Below are 20,851 nucleotides of genomic sequence, written 5' to 3' on the forward strand. Positions count from 1 at the left end.
GGAAGGAGGCATGAGCCTGGGTGGAGAGGGCATCAGCAAGGACAAGCTGGGCTGGGGAGTCATGTTCCCCTTAGCTCTTGGGGAAACTGAGACCCAGAAAGGATTAGAGACAGGCCCAACGTGACACAGGGAATGGTTCGTAACCCAGGTCACGGACCCCCTTCCTCCTCATCTAGTGCACGCAGCAGCAGTTCCCGTGCTCGGTAGGCCATGTGGGAAACACTGATTCCGGGCCCCACACAGCTGAAAGGCCTGGGGCTCTGCATTTCCCACCAGTGTCCCAGGTGATTTTCATGAGGACTGCATTTGGGAAATGCTGCTGATCTGGTTGAGCGGCTGGGCTATTTTCCTTTGGCCTCCCTCTCATGAGGGAGGGTCCCTTTGTTCCCCCACCCTCCACTGTTCATGAAATGTAGAGGTGTAAAGGAGAGAGAGAGAAGACCCTTTCTTTGAAAACCCCAGGAAGCAAATAACGATTCCCAAGATTTGCTTGCACTCAGGCGTGGTCTGGCCTGCTGTCTTGAGGGTCCAGGAGTGCCCAAGTCTGGGGCACTTCTCCTCAGCCCAGGGAGGTGACACAGGCACAGGGCCTTGGCATGGGTAGAGATGAGGCCCAGCCCCATATGACCCATGCCATGGGCAAGCCCCTATCAGCAGCCCCCAGGCCCCGCCCTGGCCCTGCCCTGGGCTCTGGCCCTCAGCCCAGCCCCAGCCCCCGCAGCCGCCGCCTGAGACCACAATTACAGGGGCCACTGGAGGTGGGGGGAGCACCGAGGATGAAAGGCTGCTTGGAGAATGGTTCCAGCTGTGGCAGCTCTGGAGGACGTTGCAGGGCAGGGAGGGCTGGGGGAGTCACCAGGGTGAGAACAGGTGGGACCCTCACAGCCCCAGCCCAGCCCAGGAGAGAGGGAGGGAGCCCAGACTGATAAGGGAGCTTTGTCCTATTGTCCAGGTCTCAGGGACCAGCACCCCTCAGCAAGGTAAGGGGGCATAGCGTGGGGCTTCAGCCTCCCGAACTCCTAATATGTTTGGTCATCCAAGGGAAGGAGAAATGCTTCCGGAGCCCTCAGCCTCAGGCTGATCCTGGGCCTTCCAGCCAGGCTCCCCACCCATCTGCTTGAGTTCCGGCTGTTCCTGATGTGGTCACGCACACATCTGGGGCGCCTCTGTGCTCTTCCCCCCTCTCCCCAGTTCCATATGTGCCCCACCACTCAGCCAGCGGGGGACCTTGATAGCTTAGACTGCCTGGGGCTGAGCAGCTGGGTGAGCAAGGGGGGCAGGCTGGGAGGGGACAGTTCAGAGCTCTGCTTCCAGCCCCCTTCCCAGGCAGCAGTGCAGGAGTGCAGAGCCATCCTGGAGCTTGATGAGGGCCAGGATAATGGTCAAGAGGGGTGTTCTGGCCGTCATCACTCTGACCCTTCACAGAAGGCAGCTCCCAGACTCCTGATGGACTTTGCCGCAGAAGACGGACCACCACCATATGCCTGGCAGTTTACAGATTGCAATGCGCTCTTACAATATACTAAAAAGCTGTCAGGCACCCCCATTTCATGATGGGGAAACAGGCTCAGAGAGATTAACTGACTTGACCAAGGTCAAGCTTGCAAACTAGGCCTTTTTTCACCGTATCATACGACTTCTTCTGAAATCCTTTTAACCTGCTTGGAGTGGTGTCAGTTCATGCCACTGCCTCAGTTTCTGTCTCTGGCATCATGGGAGAATATATCCAGCATCACCCACCGTATCCCACACCCCCAGGAGCTGGTAGTAGAGACTAGGAGGCAGGCATCACAGCCTAGGTGTGGGCCAGCCCAGAGGTCCCAGACAGTCTGGAACCCTAGCAGCCTGCCCCAAACTGTCCACCCGGGTCTCCCTGCTTCCTTTCATCCCACCCTCTCCAGCCCACCACTCTCTCAGTTCGCCAGATGTCTTGCAGGTCCTGTCAATCCTATTAATAGGAAGCTGGACTCTGTGCGCCCTCTGGTGGTCCCTGGGAGAAATGCAGAAGTTTTTTTTTTTTAAATCTTGTACCCAGCGCAGAGCTGTGGGGACAGCAAAGATGTGACTATAAACCCTCCCTTAGGGATCTTCATTTCTCCTCCATGTGGCCCGCGATGCCAGTTAAAAGCACCCCCCCCCACTAAGTTAGCCAAGCCCCCTTGGATCGAGAGGTTCTGAGTCCAAATTCTCCATGACACTTCCCTGAAGCTCAGGCATGTGACCTGAGGGAGCCAGGAGGAGGCAGGAAGGAAAACCCAAATGCCACTTCCTTCCCACTGCAGCCTGGAACCCCCTCTCCATACAAGCCTCACTCTGGGGCTCTGACATGATCCCTGAGGCTAGGTCATAGAGGTGGATGCAGGGGGATTGTGGGGGGCAGGACAGATGCACTGGAAGCCAAGTCTGTCACATCCTCCTTCCTCGTTTCATTTGAAGAAGTCTGCTCTCCTCCCTTGCCCCCATCCCCTGCGGTCTTAGGCAGGTGACAAATCCCAGGCATGGTCGTACATCTCCCTGGACACTGTTACTGGTTCAGGCAAGTGACCCAAGCTGACCCAACCAGGGTCTTCCTTAGGACTTCTGCTGGAAAGGCCATTCTTTTTTGGATCACCAGCTCTAAGAATGTAAGCATAGGGCTGCTACATAGAGAAAGTCTATCTGCAGCAGGAGAGAATGAAGTCTGTATGAAAAGAGAGGCAGAGATACACAGAAACAATAGATCGAGGAGCGGGGAGGGAAGGAGATGAGAGAGAGAGAGAAAGAGACCTATGGCGTGATTTGAGTCCCTGGGTTCAGCTGTGCCTGAATTAAGACTTAGCCCTGGATTTCCCAGGTATAATAGCGTTAATTAATTCCTTCGACCTAACTTAGTTTGAGTTGGGTACCTTCATTTGCAATCAGGGCCTGCCCAACACCTGCAAATCATCAGCTCTCTCCCCCTTCTCACAGTAGCCACCATTTATTAAACATAAATTATTGCATCTTCTCATAGCTTAAAAAAGTCCTCCCCACCATTCTATGAGGATGCGGGATGTTTATGATGGCTACAAATTCTTTGCCACTCTCCTGCTGAGCGGTGGAGTCTATTTCCCCCTCCCTTGAATTTTGGGTGGTTCTGTGACTTGTGTCAACCCATGGGGAGTGACAGTGATGCCGTGTAACTTCCAGGGCTGGACCTGAAGAAGAGACTTGCAGCTTCTGCCTTCAGGTTTGGCACAGTCTATTTTGAAAGCCAGCCTTATGTGAGAAGTCCAACTACCCTGAGGCCACCACACTGTGAGGAGGTCCAAGCTAGCCGCGTGGAGAGAAGGAGGCCACCGGAGAAACTGAGGCACTAGACATATGAATGAAGCCCCTTGGCCTGTCCAGCCCAGCCCAGCCCCCAGAAGAATGCAGCCCAGTGAGTGACCATAGGCAACAGTTCTGCCATAAGGAGCAGAACCACCAAGCTGAATTCTGACAAATTCCTGAGCTGAAGGACTCATGAGAAGTAGTTTGGGGTTGTTTGCTATGCAGCAATGGATAACTGAAACGGAATGATATTCCCATTGTATAGATTAAAAAAATGAGGCTCACACCACCTATACTGTAAACCTCTAAGCAGTAGCACCAGCTTCAAACCCAGAGCTCCTGAATCCAAAGCTGATGCCTTGCCCTCCATGCCTGATGGGGAGGCATTCCCCACTGCAGGATGTAGACTGTGGGAGGACTGGGGGCTCTGAGACCCAGCCGTGGGGCCACACCTTCCCCCATTCTCTTTGGAGGAGGATGGTAACATGATGTTCAGCTCTGGAGAACCTAGAACCCCAAACTCTTCCTCTCTGTCCCTTCATCCTCACCATCAGCTTCCCGAGAAAGAACCAGAAGGAAGGAACTGTGGTTAGGTGCCAAGACAAACCTTGGGACAACTCTGCATGGTCTTCCTCCAAGTGTGATTAGAAATGCTGTTCTGGGCAGCCTTTTCAATGTTAATGGGGGCAAAGTTAGTTTCAGTGGTAACAAAGTCTGATGTTACTAAGAACATATTTTCATCACATTCTATAGTTAATAAAGGACTTTAATCCTATGGGCTTGGGTGGCCCTAAAAGTCTACCCCCTCAAATTCTCCAGGGGTCACAGACACAGAAGAGCAGATGGTGTCACACTCCCCCAGAATTGAGATGAGGGGTGAACTGAGAGCTGAGTACACGTCCAGAGACTTCTCGTCTTCTCTCCCTGGCCGCTTTCAGTCTGCTCCTTTAAAGGAGGATTGCTAGTTCTTCCCCAGCTTGCAGATCCAGGCCCGAGATGTGTGACAAGAGTGAACAAGAATGCCAAGGGAGAGATTTGGCACTCTTTACTAAGGTTGTCAGGAAAGCTGGATCTAGTTGGGGGGGGGGGGAGATAAGGACTCCAGATGATGACCCCTGAGATGCTAGTTCTATCAAAACCATCTTCCTTCACACACTCTTTCCAGAGCCTGGCCCCATGGCAGCCCGCAGGAGACCAGAGCCCCTCCAAAACTGTGGGCCCAGTCCTTTTGGTTTAAATATCTTTATTGATACTAAACTTACCCACCCACCCCGTGGCCAGCAGTTCTGAGGCATCCGGCATCCAGAGGCCTAGAGACTGGCTCTTTGGTTTCCATCTGAGGGCCAAGGAAACACAGGGGCAGTATAGTCTCCCTCAAGAGCCCCCAGAACGCCTCTCGGGGACCCCTCCCATGCCCTGGGCCTTCAAAGAGGGGCGTGTATCTCAAGCCCCCCTGCCTCACAGTTTACAGAGGCCCGGGAGAGGGACTTTCGCAAGGGGAAGCTGGGCCGGGGCAGCGTCCCCTGCTGGAGACCAGAGGTCCCGCAGGTGCCGAGAGGCGGCGGCGCGCGCCGTTTGGAGAGCCGCGCGGCGGGTCAGAGGCAGAGGCTGAGCTCCTTGTGCACGCGGCAGCGGTGGCACTGCACTACGCAGCACCAGTGGAAGCGACACAGGCAGTTCTCCTCGAGCTGCACACTCTCCTGGCGGTGCCCGCGGCCGCAGCACAGCAGGTCGCAGCCGCTGAGGTCCGGGGCACTGCTGTTGCAGGCGCGGCCGCGCGTGCCGGGCGAGCCGGTGCGCCGGTTGGGGGCGCAGAAGTCGGGCGAGTCGGCGGCGTAGAGCAGGTCGGCGCGGCCCGGCGGCTTGAGAGTGCGGACGGCGGGCAGCAGAGCCTTGCCGTCGTTGGTGCCCATGACACGCGAGGCACCGTGGAAGCGCTCGAGCAGCCGCGCGCCCACCTCGCGGAACGGGGGCAGCTTCTGCCAGCAGGTGCGCAGCGCGCACGAGCCCGACAGCCCGTGGCACTTGCACTCGGTGCGCGTATGGCTCCGCACAGCCTGCGGGGAGCAGAGGAGCAGCGTATGGGGACAGATGGGGGACGCAGGGCGCGGAAAGCCCCAGAGGACCATCAGAAAATAAGATGGGGACGGTGGACAGAAGAGGGGAAAGAGCAGACCAGAAAAAAGGAGAGCACAAGGTGGGAAGGAGTAAATCAAGGCAGCCACAGCCCCGAGGAGGAATAAGAATGATAAGGGTGGAGGAGTGGGAGAAATGGGGAGTGGGGGACAGTATGTGGTGCAGAGATTCCCGGATACAAAGCCAGGGGATGGGGGAGAAAGGAAAATGGAAGGCAAGGGTGAGAGTCTCCCTGGAGGAGTGGGGGAGGTGGCAGCTGTCGCGCCCCATTCCTCTTGCCAACCCGGCCCCCTCTTTCCTGCCCCTCACGGCCCCAGGCAGCGCTAAGCAGAGACGCAGAACTGGCCGCCTGGGCGTCTGTCTCCACCACTCCTCCCCAATCCTCTCCAACAGGTATGTGGGCCTGTCCGGACATTCCTCTCCGGTCCCTCACACCCCCCTGCCCGATGCCTCAGGCCCGAACCCTACAGGACACAGGATGTGTATGTGGGTGTCGCTGGAGCACTCCAGAACTGAGGCATAGGGTGCAGGAGGGCCCCTGGTGACCCGCTTCCGAGAACCAGAACCCAGGAACCCTGCCCCTTATTTGGTACTTGGGTCTGAAGCAGGGGTCTAAGAATCACAACGTGACCAGAGATTTATGGGGTCCGATGACCCAGGAAGATCATCTCAGGAAGCTCAGAGTTCAGGGGCCAACCTGATCTGCAGACTTGTGTGTTTCCCTCCCCCTGCAGGGCCCCTCTCCTTCCCTCCACCGCCTCCTGGAAGCATCTCATGGGACAGCTTTTTGTCCCTAAACAGGAGCTCCTAGGGTCCTCATTGCAGAGAAAAGGGGCAAGCTGCAGGTTCTGGGCAGGGCCTGCTCTGGGGTTGCTGGGCAGCCAGCAAAGTGCCCAGGTTTTGTCACGGCTCTCCTGGCCTCTGCCTGGCCCCCCCTTCCTCTCCCAGGATCTACTCTGTGTCCTTCACTCCCTTCCAAGCTCTTTGCCCCTTGGGCCTGTTCTTCCCCTTTCCAGGCCTCTCTCACTTCTCCTGGCTCCCCTACCTCCAGAGCCCAAACCTTTGCCCCAGCTTCTCTCCTTTCTTCCATCCCAGCCTTTGGCTCCCTCCTCTGCCCTGCCCTGGCAGCCGGAGCTCCACCCACCCCCAGCTTTGTCGCACCTGTCCTGTCTCAGAGGGATGCCCTCCCTACCTGGGGTCCCTAAAGGGCCTGAGTCCTCTGCTCTGAGTGTCCCCTCCCCACCCTACCCACTGGACCACCAGCCTTGGGCCCTCCCAGGCCCAAATGACTCCCTCTTCTATGCTGGCCACCTCACCTCCCACATGCCAGTCCACCCCTGGAGCCAATCTTCCTAAGTGGTCCCCTCCCACCTCCTGGTTGCACACCCATTAACGTACTCCTACACATACACACCTCACTTCCTCACACATTTTCACTCACTCACTCCAACACACATACCTCTCTCCCACATCCACTCACACCAACTCACACATTCCCACACTTGCACACTCACACGCGTTTCCACACACACATTTCCACACTCTTACACATTCCTGCGCATACCCACCAGCCGGCCTGCCTCGTTGTTGTGAAGCTGCACCAATGCACGGATGTCTCCGCGTCCCCGCTTGTGCCGCGCATCCATAAAGAGCCTCGACTTCTCATCCCCGAAGTCCACGTCGTCGCCGCAGCCTCCCCACTCCCAGGCGGCGCTGCCATCCGGGGAGCCCGCAGGGCCAGGGGGCCCCGGGGTGCCTGGCAGGCCAGGGGGGCGGGGTGGGGCGCGCCCCCGGGGCGCCTGGCAGCCGCATTGCAGCAGCTCGCCCATGGAGCAGGCCTGCGTGACCGCGTGGCTGGCACCCGCCGCCGTTATGGCGAACACGAAGGCCGTCTCCCGGATGTCTGCGAGGGCAGGGAGAGCAGTCAGCCGGCAGGACCAAAGCTGGCTCCTGGGGGACTGCGGTGGGCGAGGCAGTGTGACCTGGGGCTGGGAGACAAGGTCAGGGCAGGGTGCCCAGAGACCTGTGGAAAAGCATCCCCAAACGCCCACCCTCTTCTCTGGTCCCCCAGCTCCCCTCCCCGCACTGACCCTGCTGCAGGATGCGCCCGAAGGCCTTGCTGTGGCTGGAGCAGTTCCAGCGGCGGAACCGAAACTGGAACTGGCACTCTCGCACCCCTAGTCGGGCGCCCCGGGCCAGCTCAGCCACCACTTCTGGCTCGGCCTGGCACAACTCAGCCTGCCGACCTGCCAGCCGCCGTGCCTTCCTGCAGATGCTGGTAGGGTCCATGACCAAGGGGCTGCCCACGGCCCTGGGGAGCAAAGAACAGAAGGAGGGTATAACCCAAAGGGTTTGGGGTGAGGGGAGGGAGACGAGCTCTGTTCACCCCACAGCCAGGAGCTGGCACGCGCCTCCTCCCCACCCCACCCCCACCAACTGAGATTGAGATTGTCCTGTCTGGTTCTCTTCCATGCCTGTGTTCCCTCTTAACTAGATTCTAGACTGAAATTGATGTCGAGCAAGGATTCAGTATTACCCTTCTGTGCATACCTTCACTAATAATTTCCTATGCGAATTTGACTCAAGGTGAAGGCAGCTGGCACCAGGTAGGCCGAGGTTAAAATTCAACAGGCCTGGCCCAAAGGGAGACAAGGAAGAAATTAACAGAAGGGAAATAAAGAAGGCTATCAAAGAAAAGAAAGTGTGTATCATAAAGAGATAGCAAAGAGAAGTAGGTACTATCAGAGAAGGATCTGGTCTCAGTGGACGACAAACTGGATATGTGTCAGCTTAATAAGTGTTGCTAGAAAGGCAGGGGCCATCCTGGGGATCTAGATAGCCACGGGATGGTAGAGTGACGAGGGAATGGAGGTTCTGAGGAAAGTCACACACACACCCTCTCTATAGCCCAAGTTTGTCTGTCTGTAAAATCCGGCTGGGCTTTGGTCTCTAAGGTGGGCCCTCCCACCCTGACATCCTCTGTTTCCCTGAACTGGAGAGCAGGAGCAAGGGGCTGGGGATTGAGTGTCTGGAGCATTGTTGTCAAGTAGGTGACACTGACTCTTCTGCTCCAGGGTCTGTGACCTTTCCAGAGCAGGACAGTAGCAAGCCAAGCGCTGTGCCCTGGGATGACACAGCTGACTGGGGAAGGGGGTGCTGTTTGGCTTGGTGAATAAAGACCTCACAGGAAGTTCCACCCACTTTCAGAAATCCCTCCATTTCCGGCCTTCATTCCACCTGAGGAGAGAGCTGCCGTTTGGTTTCCATATACCAGACCCCTGCAGGTAAAGTCAGCTGGGTATTCACATCTGCGTGGAACCCCTGTAATCAGATTGCTCTCATTCAAACGCTTGGCTAGGATCCCTGTGTTGTAGGAATGAATGGGAGCCAAGGGTAATTTGAGACCACTCAAAAACCTTTCAGCAGAGGGCAGAAAAAGACTCTGGGAGGGGAGAAATGGCAGCAGGAGATAGAAAATGCAGAAGAAAATGGTGGCAGATGTGTGCCACAGGTCAAAGTGGCCTACTTTTCAGTTTGGCTTTGGTACACATCCACCCCACTGTCCCCATTGGCTCCACAAGTACAAGCTGCCCAGGCATGTTCTGGCCCCACAACCATGAGATGCAACGTGCTTAAAGAGCAGCAAGAGGAATTTAGGTCTTAAGGTAGAACTTCTCAACACCAAGGAGTGAGATGCTGGAAGAGGCAGTTGCAGGAAGATGTGTAAGCTGAGTCCTTTAAGGTCTCCTACCACACACAGCCCCCCACCCTAACAGGTCATGGTCGTCATCCCTACCGAGTAGTCCAGGAGCCAAGGTTCTCTCCTCAGTGGAGAGGCTTATAGTCCAGACCTTCCTTCCTCCGTGCTTAGGACCTGCCAATCACTGGAAGTGTCTCCTGGGAAGGTCCAGCCCCATCCCTTCCCAATCCTGGAGAAGTGACAGATGGAGCAGTGGGGACTGGGCCAAGGGTAGGTCAGCCCAAGATGGCTCCCAGTGGCCCAGTGACCTTCAAAAGTCATTCACTGTCTATCTATTTATCTGGCCCCTCTCCATCCGCTTATCCCACTTCATTACGAAAAGGATTCGGGGCAGCTTCCAGTTTGGTTGTGCAGTGTCGGTAGGTAAGACCTTGAGTGCCTTGAGAGTTAGGACTGCCATTTTCTTTTGCCTCCCATGGCAGATTATTAGGTGCTTAATTCATATTTCCCCCCAATTAGGGAAATTTGCATATTATGAACAATTACCATCGTACTACAATGAATACCATTTAACACGTGTTTTTGAGTGAATGGATGAACGAGTCATTTAAGGAGAAGGTCCTCACTTGAGCCCAGGCCCCAGTCTACAGGTGACTCATGACTCCTAATTAGCTTCCTCGATTCTTTTCTTTTCCCCACTGGATTCAGAGGCAGGGAACCAGGCCTCCCCACAGCTGTCCAGCGCCGCCCCTGCCACCTGCATGTCCGTGGCTCCACCGCCCAGGAGCTTAGGGCTCTGCAAACTCATCTTTTCCACCCCCGCTATGCTATGCTGCTAAGTTCCCCAGTCTCCCCTCCCCAACCCTGCCCTCAGCTAACTCCCTACTTTCCCAAGGTTGACTGGCCTTATCTTCTCAAGGTTACTCTGCCCCATCCCTCTTCTCTCCCTCTACTGCCCTAGAAAAGGAGGAGAGGGTGGGGGTACCCACGGGCGAAAGGCGAAACCATCGACCTCCCTTGTCTGCTTCCCAGGGGCTAGAGATAGAGGAGGGATTAGGGCACGGCCCTTCAGGAGGTGGAGCCAGCCCTTCTCAGGGTTGAGGGGCTGCCCCAGAGCCAGGTCCTGGTCTGGGTCTGGCTCCTCAAGCTGGCTGGCTGCCTGGGAACTAGATTTGTTTACGAGTTGGTCAGGAGGAGGGATGGGCAGTATTGCAGCCAGAATCCCAAGAGACCAGCTTGCTCCCTGCCCTCCTGTCCTCGCTCCCATCCTCGAGTCCCAGGAAAGGAAACTCCAGAGGGGGAGTGGCAGGGAGGCATTGGGTAAAACACCGCCTCACTTCCAAGCTTTGGTCTCTGTCGACTGAGTGAGCTGAGCCACTCTGGGCAAGTCAGTTTCCTCTCTGGGCTTCAGAAAAATGAAGAGTTAGCATGAGAGGCTCACACATCCCCTCTAACTTTAATACTTGACTCCGCATCAAGAAATAACTCCCCCATCTCCCCTCTTCCTGTACCCTGCTTCCTTCCCATCTGCTTCCTTAGGGAATGAACTCTGCTTTTGGGGCCTCTGAGTCAGCACTGGCCTGGGATCAGCCCAGAGAAGATGTGCCCATTTGGGAGCATCAGCATGTTTTGCGGGCTGGAGCGCAGTGGTGGTAGGAAATATATAATATATAATATGTTGGATCAGAGATCCTAATCAAATAGCTATTCCTGGGCATAGAAAAAAGGAGGCTAGCCCCAAAGGAAATCAGTATGCAGACAAGAATGGACAAGCCTAGGGCTGGCCATCCTAACTGGCTTGGCCTGTGCCAAGATTTTCCTCCCAGGAAGGGACCTTGGTTGGTAGAATCAGTAGTGGAGTGAGGTGGCATCAGGGGCCAGACAGATCCTACTGGCAACATCCGTAGATCTAGGCCCTGGAGGCCCCGGGTTCTGGCCTAACCTACCTTTCCACCCCTAGATTTAGAAGGCCAAAGAGAATGCCAGTGACCAATTAGTTCACTCCACCCACTTTACCCCCAGTATACGGGTGAGCGATATGAGAAGGGAGGTGGCCGACCCTGGCCACTCAGTAGAGGAATCCTTATTGCAAGAAAGTTAGGGGAATCTTTTAGAAACCAAAGAGGCTGGAGGGATATGGCCACATGTGGTATCGGAAGACCTCAGGTGGCCTCACACGCCATCCTCCACACGGCCCTCACTCCTACCAGGGCTGGTGAGCTCTGCATCCATCCCAGATTACATCACTACGTTTCTGGACTCAGAGCCAACCCCTAAGCCAACCCCTAAGTTATCAAAATCCCCCCCAGCGTCTCTTGAAGCTCACCTGGGATTCCACTTGCCCTAAGGAGCCTGGCTGACCTCCCCCTGCTGCCTCACTCCAGGTGTCACTCATCTCATTTGGGGGACACTTGTTCTCCTGCCAGTGATGTAATTATTTTGTGATATTTTCTTGTCTTATCTCTCCAATTAGAAAACTCATCAAAGATGAAGATCTCACGAAGAAGCATAGTGTCGTCAGCAGAGCACGCTCGGGCTTGGAGGCCCATGGGACTGTGGATCTGGGCTCTGCTATCTGCTGGTTCTGAGATGCTGGGTCTCCAGCACGTGAGGTCGACCCTTAGGATTGGGGGAATGAATGATGGAACTTAACCTTCTGAGGCTCAGTCTCCTCCGCAGTAGGATGGAAGTAAATAATAATACCTGCCTCCTTCTCGGGTTACATATGAAAAGAGCCTGTCCAGAGAGTGGCTTGCACAAGTGTTTTTCGTCTTCCCCTTCACAGCCGTATCCTTCTCCTGGGCCTGCACAGCGCGGGGCAAACAGGCGGAGTACAGATGGTGTTGGTGGGTTCCTGAGAACATTCTTTTCTCCAACTCTCTGCCCTTACTTCTCAGCCTGGATCCCTATGTCTCCTCCTCCCCTATCAGCCCTGCCTATGGACCAGAAGCACCTTCCATGACCATCTTCTTCCCCAGCAAGCACTCCTGGAGGGATGATTGAGGCCAAGGGGATCACAGACCCCTTGGATGCCCAGCCTCCTCTAAAAGGTCTCATAGCCAGCCCCCTCTATTTCCCCACATTGATCCCCAGGGTCCTTAGTCTGACCCCCACCTCCCAGGAGCCAGCAGAGGGAGCCCTGAGCCCTGGGGCTGTGGGTGGGGGCTGCACGGGGGTGGGGGGAGGTGGGTGGTGGAGAAGGGGCAGAAAAATGTTGCCTGACGGCTGCTGAGGCGGCTGGGCCCGGGCCTGTGCCCGCCAGCCTGTCCTGTCCTGCTCTGCCTAACTCGGTAATTACTGCTCCCCCTCCCCCAGTCCCTGCCCCCACCCCAACCGCCACATCAAAGCCAGTGATGCCCGGTTCCATTAACCCCTGCTTCCCCACCGCCCACCAGCCACCCCATTCCACCGCTCCCCCCTGCCCCCAGCCCCAGTTGGTGCCTCCTGCCCAGTCTTGGACACTGCCCTTCCCAGCTCCTTACACTTCTGTCCTTCTCATTGCTCTGGGGAGAGGCAGGGACTTGCCCTTCCCTGACAGATCCCACCATACGAGAGGGCTTCTTATTGGTCAGAGCCGTGGGAGCAAAGGAGTAGACACATTGACCATCCACTGGATGTCCTGAGGAGAATCTGTCATGTGCCTTCTGCTCTCCCATGCTCAGGTGGGGAACACCCAAGTGAGGGTGGGGATGGGGGAGCAGAGGGGGCCTGTGGAAGGCCCTGTACCCGCTTCCTGACCCCCACCCCCTACTGCACACAAGGATGAGGTACTCAGCAGAAGCTGGACTCCCAGCCCTAGCCCCCAGCTAACTGCACTCTGGGTGGCCTCAGGCAAGTCACCTTCTGTCCCTGGCTTTTGCTGGACTTCTCACCATAAGTGAGAAGATTGGGCCGGAGGATCTCGAAGACCTTTCTGGATCTAATTTTTGGATTGAACGGAGGGCTCAGAGCTGGAGGAACCAGCCAAAGAAGCCAGGTGGGAAAAGGGAGAGGACCTTTCCTTCCTTCAGCTCCTCCTCAGTCAGGCCGGGGAAGCACCCAAGGTCTCTCCCCACCCCACCCCAGGCAGGAAGGAGGCAGGCTAGAGGGTACTGGCCCCAGTCTCCAGGGACAGGCTTCTGTGTTCCCCAGGCGCCTCCTGCTCTGGCTGGCGGGGCGCCCTGCTGCCAGCCTGAGTGCCCCGCCCTCGCCTCTTCTACTCCACAGCTGTGTTTCTCCCTCAAAGTACACATTCTGGAATCCCCCTTGCTGGGCCCTGGTGATCAAACCTCCCGCTGACCTCCCCCCACCAACTCCTGGCTTCTGATGAGAACGGGGCAGGAGGGGGCTGCCCCCCCCAGGAAGTGTCACCATGCCAGGACTCTGGTGGGCTCAGGGCATGCTCTGGCCAGATCAAGCCAGCCTCCTTTGCCCCTGCCCTTTTCTGCTCACAGCCTCATTGTCTCCCTCCAGGGGAAGCTGCCAAGGCGGGAGGGCTGGAGGTGGGGGGGACTGGATGGCCACCCTACCCCCATCCCCACCCCACCCTGAGCCTGGCGGGGGCCAGGAACAGGACTGCCCATGAGGGGTCAGAGGCCTCAGATGAAGCCGGGATGGGAGAGGGTGGCCAGGCCCTGCCTGCGGTGGGGGTCACAGCTGCAAACCTGGGTATCAGGAAGAAGCTGGGGTCCTTTCCCTGCCTCCCTGTGGGGCCAGAGATGAGGCTGCAAGATGAGATGGGGGAAGGGAGTAAGACTGGGTGGTGTTTTTCCTAGTGGAACAAGGGGAGGGCTCGTTTCGTTCATAGAAAATATGAAACAGAGGAAAGAGGAAGAGAGAAGGGAGATTGATTTGGCTATTCTGTGAGAGTGGGCTATTTTCTACATCCATTGATTGAAGGTATAAATAAAGATGGGTGGAACATTGAGAAGAACTTTCTGGAGAAGGGTGGGAGGGGTGGGAGCTGGTGACCAGGAAGCCATAGCCTCTCCTTCTGTGCTCACTCTCAATACGGTACCTGTCAGGTCCAGAGCATAGACTGGGTGGCCCGGAGGCAGTGGGCTGGACAAAATGACCTCAAGGGAGCCTGGCCAATGTCCTGGAATCTGGGATTCTGCGATTCACAAAGATATGGTTACAGACAGGAGAGAGACAGACAGAGAGGCCAGAGGCAGAGTTTAGAAAGCATGCATTGCATTGGGAAGAAGGAGGAGGGGGAAGAAGGTGGAAAGGAAATTTCTCTGGCACATGGAGCCAGGTCCATGAGCCTATTCCAGGGCCTGGACCACTCCCCTCCAGGACCCTGCTTTCCTAACCAGTACTGTCAAGCCACTCAGAGTTCCTGGGGTCCTCTCTGCTCCCAGCCTGGCTGCTGCTGGAATGTCAGAGTGGGCTGCAGTGAGCTGCTGTGGGTCCAGCTGCTTCCCTCCCGCTGGAGCTCTGGCCTGGCCAGCATTTTCTGAGAAGCAGGGAAAAGAGAGCCAGCAAGCGGTCCTAGACATCAGAGAACAGCCCGGAGGCTCCTGGTCTGAAAAAGCTCTTAGCCAAAATGAAGCTGCGGGGTTGGGGGGTGGTGATGGTGGGATGAGTGGCAGGAGCCTCAGGCTACCTGGGATGCTGGGTCTGGCCCACCAGCCCACTCCCAATGATGGAGGGAAGGGGTGAGGTGGGGACACGAGTGTAACCAAGCAGATTCAGAGATCCTGAGAAAGGGAATCTGGGCTCAGACCAGAGGAATGAAGTGTCAGACACAGACAGAAGGGGGGGGGTGGCCAAGGCAGCGGGGAGAGGCAGGGTCTCTCTGAGAAGGATCTGAGCCAGGCAGTCCACCTTATCACCCTAGCCCCTCACTCTTCACCCGCCTCGCCCTGCAGCTGTGGCCATGAAGGCCTCTGTGTTCTCCCACACCTGCCCTCCTTACCTCCTCCCCCACTCCCTGCTTCCCAGCTTCAGGGTCAGTCTCCAAGGGACCAGGTCTCTCTCCCTCTGGCTTGGCTCCCACCCAGCAGCCCCTCCTGAACAAAGGAACCCCCACAGATACAAACCCCAGAAAGCTGAATCAAGCAATTCAGCAACACTCCACAAAACTATCCCCTGCACATTTAGCCCAGGGCCCTAAAGACAAAGGCTGTCCCTTCCAGGAGCAGGGAAGAGAGAGCCAAGAGGAGAGGGTTGTCAGTAAATTGTGGTAACTGGCATAGTTTCCCAATGCATGGGGTGCAGTGGGAGCACAGAGAAGGCAAGGGAGGAAAGACAGAGGGACAGCTTCATGGTGGAAGTGGTATTTTTAACTGAAGGGATGAGAATGATTTGGACAAACGGAGTGGGAAGGAAGGGAAAGCGACAACCACCAGGGAGAGACCCCTGTCCCCATACTTGAGAAAGGGCAAAGTTAGGAAATGTGTGTTTGGGGAACAAGAGAGAGCCCTTTAAAAAGTTTTGCTTGGGGCCCTGGATTTTAAATTTAAATTAATCCCCCTTTTCACACGTGGGGACTCCAGCCAGGAGAACATGGGGTGTGGAGGAGGGGATTTAAATCTTTGGAGCACCTTCCAACGTCAGGTCATTTTGTAGGTCATCCCTCCTAATCCTCCTATGTAGCCTGCCAAGTAGGGGGGCTGTTTGCTTATTTTACAGTTGAGACGTTGGGGAGCAGGGAGAATTGACTTGCCCAAGGTCACAGACTTAACAAATGGCCGAGATTAGATCTCAGGTCTGTCTATTTCAAAGCCGCTACTGCTTTATGCTAAGTCAGGATCAAAAGATGCATGTTCCCTAGCCAGGACCTGGGTCATCCTCAATTTGCCCCCTCAATGACACTCCCGAGGGACGTCTCTCCCGCATCATGGGAGAGGGACCGCGGCCAGCAGCTCCCTGTGTGGGCATCCTGCTCTGGATCCTCTAGAAGAGAGGGCTCTGCCTGCGCCACGCCTCCTTCCAAATCCGGCGGTGGGGGAGGACCGGGGGTAAAGCAATCCAGCCAATGACATGGAGATATGCAAATAGACAAGCCCCTGCCCTCTTAGGATTGGCTGACTCATCAGCGGTATTGTCCAAGTCCCTCCTCTCTAAACACTGAGGTATTCCGGGCGGGTCTTTGCTGTTCTGGAGACTGGGAAGGAAAGAAAAAAAAGGCTACGGGATTCGGATCTCTGAGCGGGCACCCAACCTTCTCAGCCCCTGTCCACTCCCCAAGACTCAAAGTTCTCGCAACCTTCGCTGCCTAGGTGTCTGCTCCAGCTGGGCCAGGTCTGGAGGCCAGGTCTGGGAAGACGTCCCCATCCCTCTGCTGGCCCGGCCTCTCTCCCTTCCGCTAGGACTCTCCCCGGTTCCCAGGACCTCCTGAGCTGCACGTCTTCTCATCCACGACCCCCAAATCTGGAAGGGCCGGGCGTCTGGGTCCCTTTCCTGGCTTTCCTCCTCTTTGCTTGGGGAGGAGGAAGTAGAGAAAGTCAAGGTCCTGACTCAGTCTCCCCCTTTCCTGCCCACTACTGCCCACTCTGAAGGAGCCCAGAGAGAAGCTGGTGGGTAAAGTGGGGCGAGGAAGAGGCAGCCGTTTGACCCTGCCTCGCCTGTACTTCCCACCTTGCTCCTCTCTTTTCCCCAAGTCCAGCCTGTCTCCCCTAAATGCAGAGCCCCCATCACACACTCTTTTCTTCGGATCTCAGACTACCGATCTTACCCCCTCTCTCCGTGGTAGCTCTCTCCTACCCACCCGCCAATTCCTTGGTGACCTGGATGGAGCGCATAACCTGGGGAAGGTGGGGTGGGGGGTGTGGGACACGGGAGGAGGAAATACGCTAGGATGTGCGAGGTGGGGTGGGGGGTTAGGAACGTCTAAGTGGCGGATCAGAAGTGCCCCTGGCGGAGGCCGGCAGGAGAGCGGCACGCACCTTCCTGGCACCTCTCCAGCTGCCCTGAGGCTGGGCTCCGCGCGCAGGTAGAGCTCAGAGGCAGTGGAGCGCGGTTCGGAGCCCCGCGATGGGTCCCGAGGTCCCCACCCTCGAGCGTCCGGAGCCGCGCCGGGTCAGCCTGGTGCAGCACTCACCACCACAGTCCGCCGACGTGCGCCGGACACAGGAGCAGCAGCAGCAGCAGCCCGAGGCGGGAGGGCGCGGGCGGCAGCATCGTGACCGCTCTACGGCCGGCCGGTGCGGGCAGTGGGCGAGACTGCGGGGCCAACCGGTGCACGCGCGGGCCCAGGCTTCAGGGCGCGCGGGGCGACGGCAGCGGCGGCCGGGAGGCGATGGCTCCGGCGGCGGTGGCGGGGGGGCCCATCCCGGGCGAGGAGGGCGCGGCGGAGGCGGAGAGCGGACGGGGCAGCCAGCGCCTGTGTCTCCTGCCGAGCTCGCTCGGGAGAAGAAATCAGAGCCGGGGGCGGGGGTGGGAGGGAGCGGGGGCGAGGGGCAGGGGGGCCGTGGGGGTGGCAGTTGCGACAGTCAGGCGGCGGGACTCTGGGGAGGGAGCCGTGCGCCCCGGGGCGGCGGGCGCGGAGCTCGGCGGAGGGCGGGAGCGAGGTCCCGGGGCGGGGCCCGAGAGCGCTCGTGGCTGCGGGACCCGCCTGCCTCGCCCCCTCACCTCGCCTCTCGCGGACTGGGAGCCCCCCGCCGCCGCCCGGAGTCGGGGGCAAGGAGGGGCGGGGAAGTAGGGTGGAGAAGGGTAAGAGCGGGAAGGAAGAGGAGCTGAGGAATGGGGGACGGGCTGGAAGGGAGACGTTTGACAGGTTTGTTGACTGTAAAGAGAGAAAACTTCCCAGGAATGAGGGAGTTTGGGTGGGGGGGGGGGGGCGGTGCGGAGGGAGATGCTGGAGCGGGGGCCAGGAGAGGAAGTCGGCCGGGGGGCGCTGGGTGCTCCGGGGTTGGGTGTCGAACTCGATGGCCCAACGGGCCGTCTCTGGAGGGGTCATCTCTTACCGGGCCCCGCCTCCGCGCCGCACGCTCCTTTCTCAGCCTTTCCTTGCCAAAAGGAGGAAGCCCTAGGCCTCCACTCTCGCTCCCCAGCCACCCCGCCTCTTCAAACCCGCGTCCGGGGGAGGGAGGTGCGGAGAGGAGATTAGACAGCAAGAGGAACCTCTTGATGGCCTGCGCTCAAGCGCTCGCACGTGTAAGCGAGCGATAGAGCTGAAGTTGCAGACTTGCCAGAGAGGGAGAGGTCAGAACGCCCCGCAGCCGGGCCTCGCGTGTCCGCGGGTCCCTGCCTCACGTTTCTTCCCCGGCTTGGCCCGGCCAGAAGGGGTGGGAGAGCCAGCTGCAGGTGAGATGGCATTTATCTGATTCTCTAATGCCGCAAAAATGTCTTTGATGCCCCTGGCCCCCTCCCCACGGGGGAGATCAAAGGCCCCGTGGGGAGGAGGGACAGCTCCATTCATCACGCTAAGCAGCCTGGCAGCCACTGCAGTCCCTGCTCCTCCCCTCCGGCCCCGCGTGCCCCAGGGGTGTCGAGGGACAGGTGGTGCGGGACATTCCACAGCAAGGGCCAGTCTCTCTACCACCACCATCTAGAGTGGCCATCAACCTTTAAGGGTGTCCTGGGGTGGGGAGGACAGATTGAGGACCTCAAGTAAGTGTGGCAGAAACTTCAGGCTCCCGGGGGAAATTTCCAGGTCGTCTGGAGTGGGGACACCTGGACTTGGGGAGGGAGGCCACTACCAAGAGAGATGCACAGCCCTGATGAGCAGAGAGAGGGCAAGATCCTGAGTCCCCCAGAGAGTGGAGACAAGTGGATCAAGATAAGGCTGGGGGACCAAAGGGATGCGACAAAACATCATAGGTGCTTAACCCAGGGGAGGAGACAGATTCAGGAAAGGAAGGATGAGAAAGTGGAGAAGAGAAAAGAGATAGAGAAACGTTAGCCTAAGCACTTAGGGAAGCCCTGGGGTTTGCTGGGAGCCCCACCCCAGGGCACTGGTGTCCAGGCTGTGTCAGTCTAACCCCTTGTACTAGGTACAGAGAGTTCTGGTGGGTGGTGGCTAGGGCACTCTAGAGAAGGGGAAAGGATGAGGGGGGGGGCCTAGTGGCTGAGGGAGCTAGTGAGGGGAGCATGGCCCAAGTGCTGCCCCCCCATTTTAGCCTTTAATAGCATCCAGATGCCATGCACAGCCCTGCACCTATTAATTGTGTACACAGTTGCTCTTTCTGCAGGCAATGCCAGCTCTGGACACTGCACATTCAAAGACGTGCCCAGGTTGGGCACACGCTCAGGCCAGATGGTGCCGAACAGGCAGCTGGAGGGCTCTAGGGGTCCCTTGAGGCTGCAGGTGGCCAGTGAGCAGCCCCCTGGGAACCACTGCCTGGGTTCCGAACCCCTGTCCACCCCTGCCCCCTCCCTGCTACTGTTATTGCAGATTATGAAATGCTCTCCCTATCCTGCATTCTTCTCCGAGGCAAGAATTTTAATGTATTTGTCTTTGTCGTCAGGGGACCAGGACTCTGGGACCGCCCTGCCTCTGCCTGAGGAGGGAGCGCCCCAAGTTTAGTCCCTGCTGCCTCGAGACCCCAGCCTCTCTCCATTACCACCCCCTCATGCCCTGGCCCTGCTCCTCACCTCCCCCTCCTAAGACACAGTCTCTCTGTGGGGTGGATAAAAATGATGTTATTGAAACAACAGAATTGGGAGCAGTGGCAGGGAGCAGGGATCAGCTCAGGAAACTGGGGCGTTTGCCAAGAAGCGTTCTCCCCCGCAGGCGGCCTTTCTGCCCCCACCCCCCACCTTTCCTACAAACACACACAGATCGCCCCACCCCTCCTGCAGTGCTCTCTCTGGCCAGATCTTGCAGAATATTTGGCCATCCCTGGACTCCCTGAGTCCTCATCCTTTCCCCTCACCAGAGTCCCATTCTAGAACCAGTTCACCCAGTAGTGCCTGCAGCAGCACTGGGGCAGTTGAGAGGGGGGCTGCAGTCTGTGATGGGCAGGCCTCCTGAGCCCCCAATTCCCAGGGCCTCAATTCCAAGGGCAACCTTGCCTCTGCCCCCCTCCCATCTAGGGGTAGCTGGCATCTGGGCAGAGGCAGAGCATGACTTCTGCCCTTATGCCCTCCAAACCTTCAGACAGGTGAGTTCAGACATTCCTGAGGCTTCAATTCACCACTATCACCTTAGAAGACATTCCACGGAGCAGGGCTGGGGGACCAGGAGATTGAGACAGAGGCACGCAAAGACAGATCAAGATGCGTGCACACACAGGCACACTCACACACACCACAGCTGGGCTCCGGCTTCCAGATCAGCCCACAGAAACCACAGGACACCTTCACCTCCCCTACACAATGCCGGATAACTTTCACCCACAGGTATGGATGGACACACAGGTGGGCTGGCTCAGGTTGAGACACATGCCTGCCTCCCTGGAGATCGCATGCATGCGCGCACACCACACACACACACACACACACCTCTGTACAGACATGCCTATAGAAGAACAATCACAAAAGATTGAGTGGGAACACAGCAACCCAGAAAGAGGCAATGTGGATGGGGTTGGGTCACTCTGATTCCCCGCTTTCTGTCCTCTGAGCGCTGGGCCGCCTCCCTCTCTTCCCCCACCACTCTGCCTTGAGTCCTGAGAACCTGTCAACTCTACTTCCAGGCCCTGGCGCAAATGAGAGCGGGGGAGGGGGGGGGGAAGAGAGACATGGGTGTCTGGCTGTGGAGTTGGAGAGGAAGGAGGGGCAGAGGTGGGGACTGTGGAGGGGGAGAGAGGCAGCTGGAGATAGATAAGATCAGAATCGCTGCAGGGGAGAGCGGAG

At 57.6% G+C, this 20,851-nt stretch overlaps 1 protein-coding gene across 2 annotated transcripts; it reads right to left on the reverse strand.

The window, feature by feature from the left end:
* Positions 1-4,517: 4,517 nt before the first annotated feature.
* Positions 4,518-17,570, reverse strand: WNT6 (Wnt family member 6). Of its 2 annotated transcripts, none has more exons than XM_014852567.3 (4): positions 17,154-17,570; positions 7,518-7,738; positions 6,996-7,330; positions 4,518-5,348 (listed from the first exon to the last, which is right to left on the reverse strand). In XM_014852567.3, the coding sequence occupies exons 1-4, from the start codon at positions 17,231-17,233 to the stop codon at positions 4,887-4,889; spliced, it is 1,098 nt and encodes a 365-aa protein (XP_014708053.1). In that variant the 5' UTR covers positions 17,234-17,570; the 3' UTR covers positions 4,518-4,886. The 2 variants fall into 2 exon arrangements, with proteins under 2 accessions (XP_014708053.1, XP_044607419.1); XM_044751484.2 differs by lacking the exon at positions 17,154-17,570 and adding an exon at positions 7,978-8,105.
* Positions 17,571-20,851: the final 3,281 nt, after the last annotated feature.

Source organism: Equus asinus, chromosome 19 (assembly GCF_041296235.1).
Source record: "Equus asinus isolate D_3611 breed Donkey chromosome 19, EquAss-T2T_v2, whole genome shotgun sequence".
Classification (NCBI taxonomy): domain Eukaryota; kingdom Metazoa; phylum Chordata; class Mammalia; order Perissodactyla; family Equidae; genus Equus; species Equus asinus.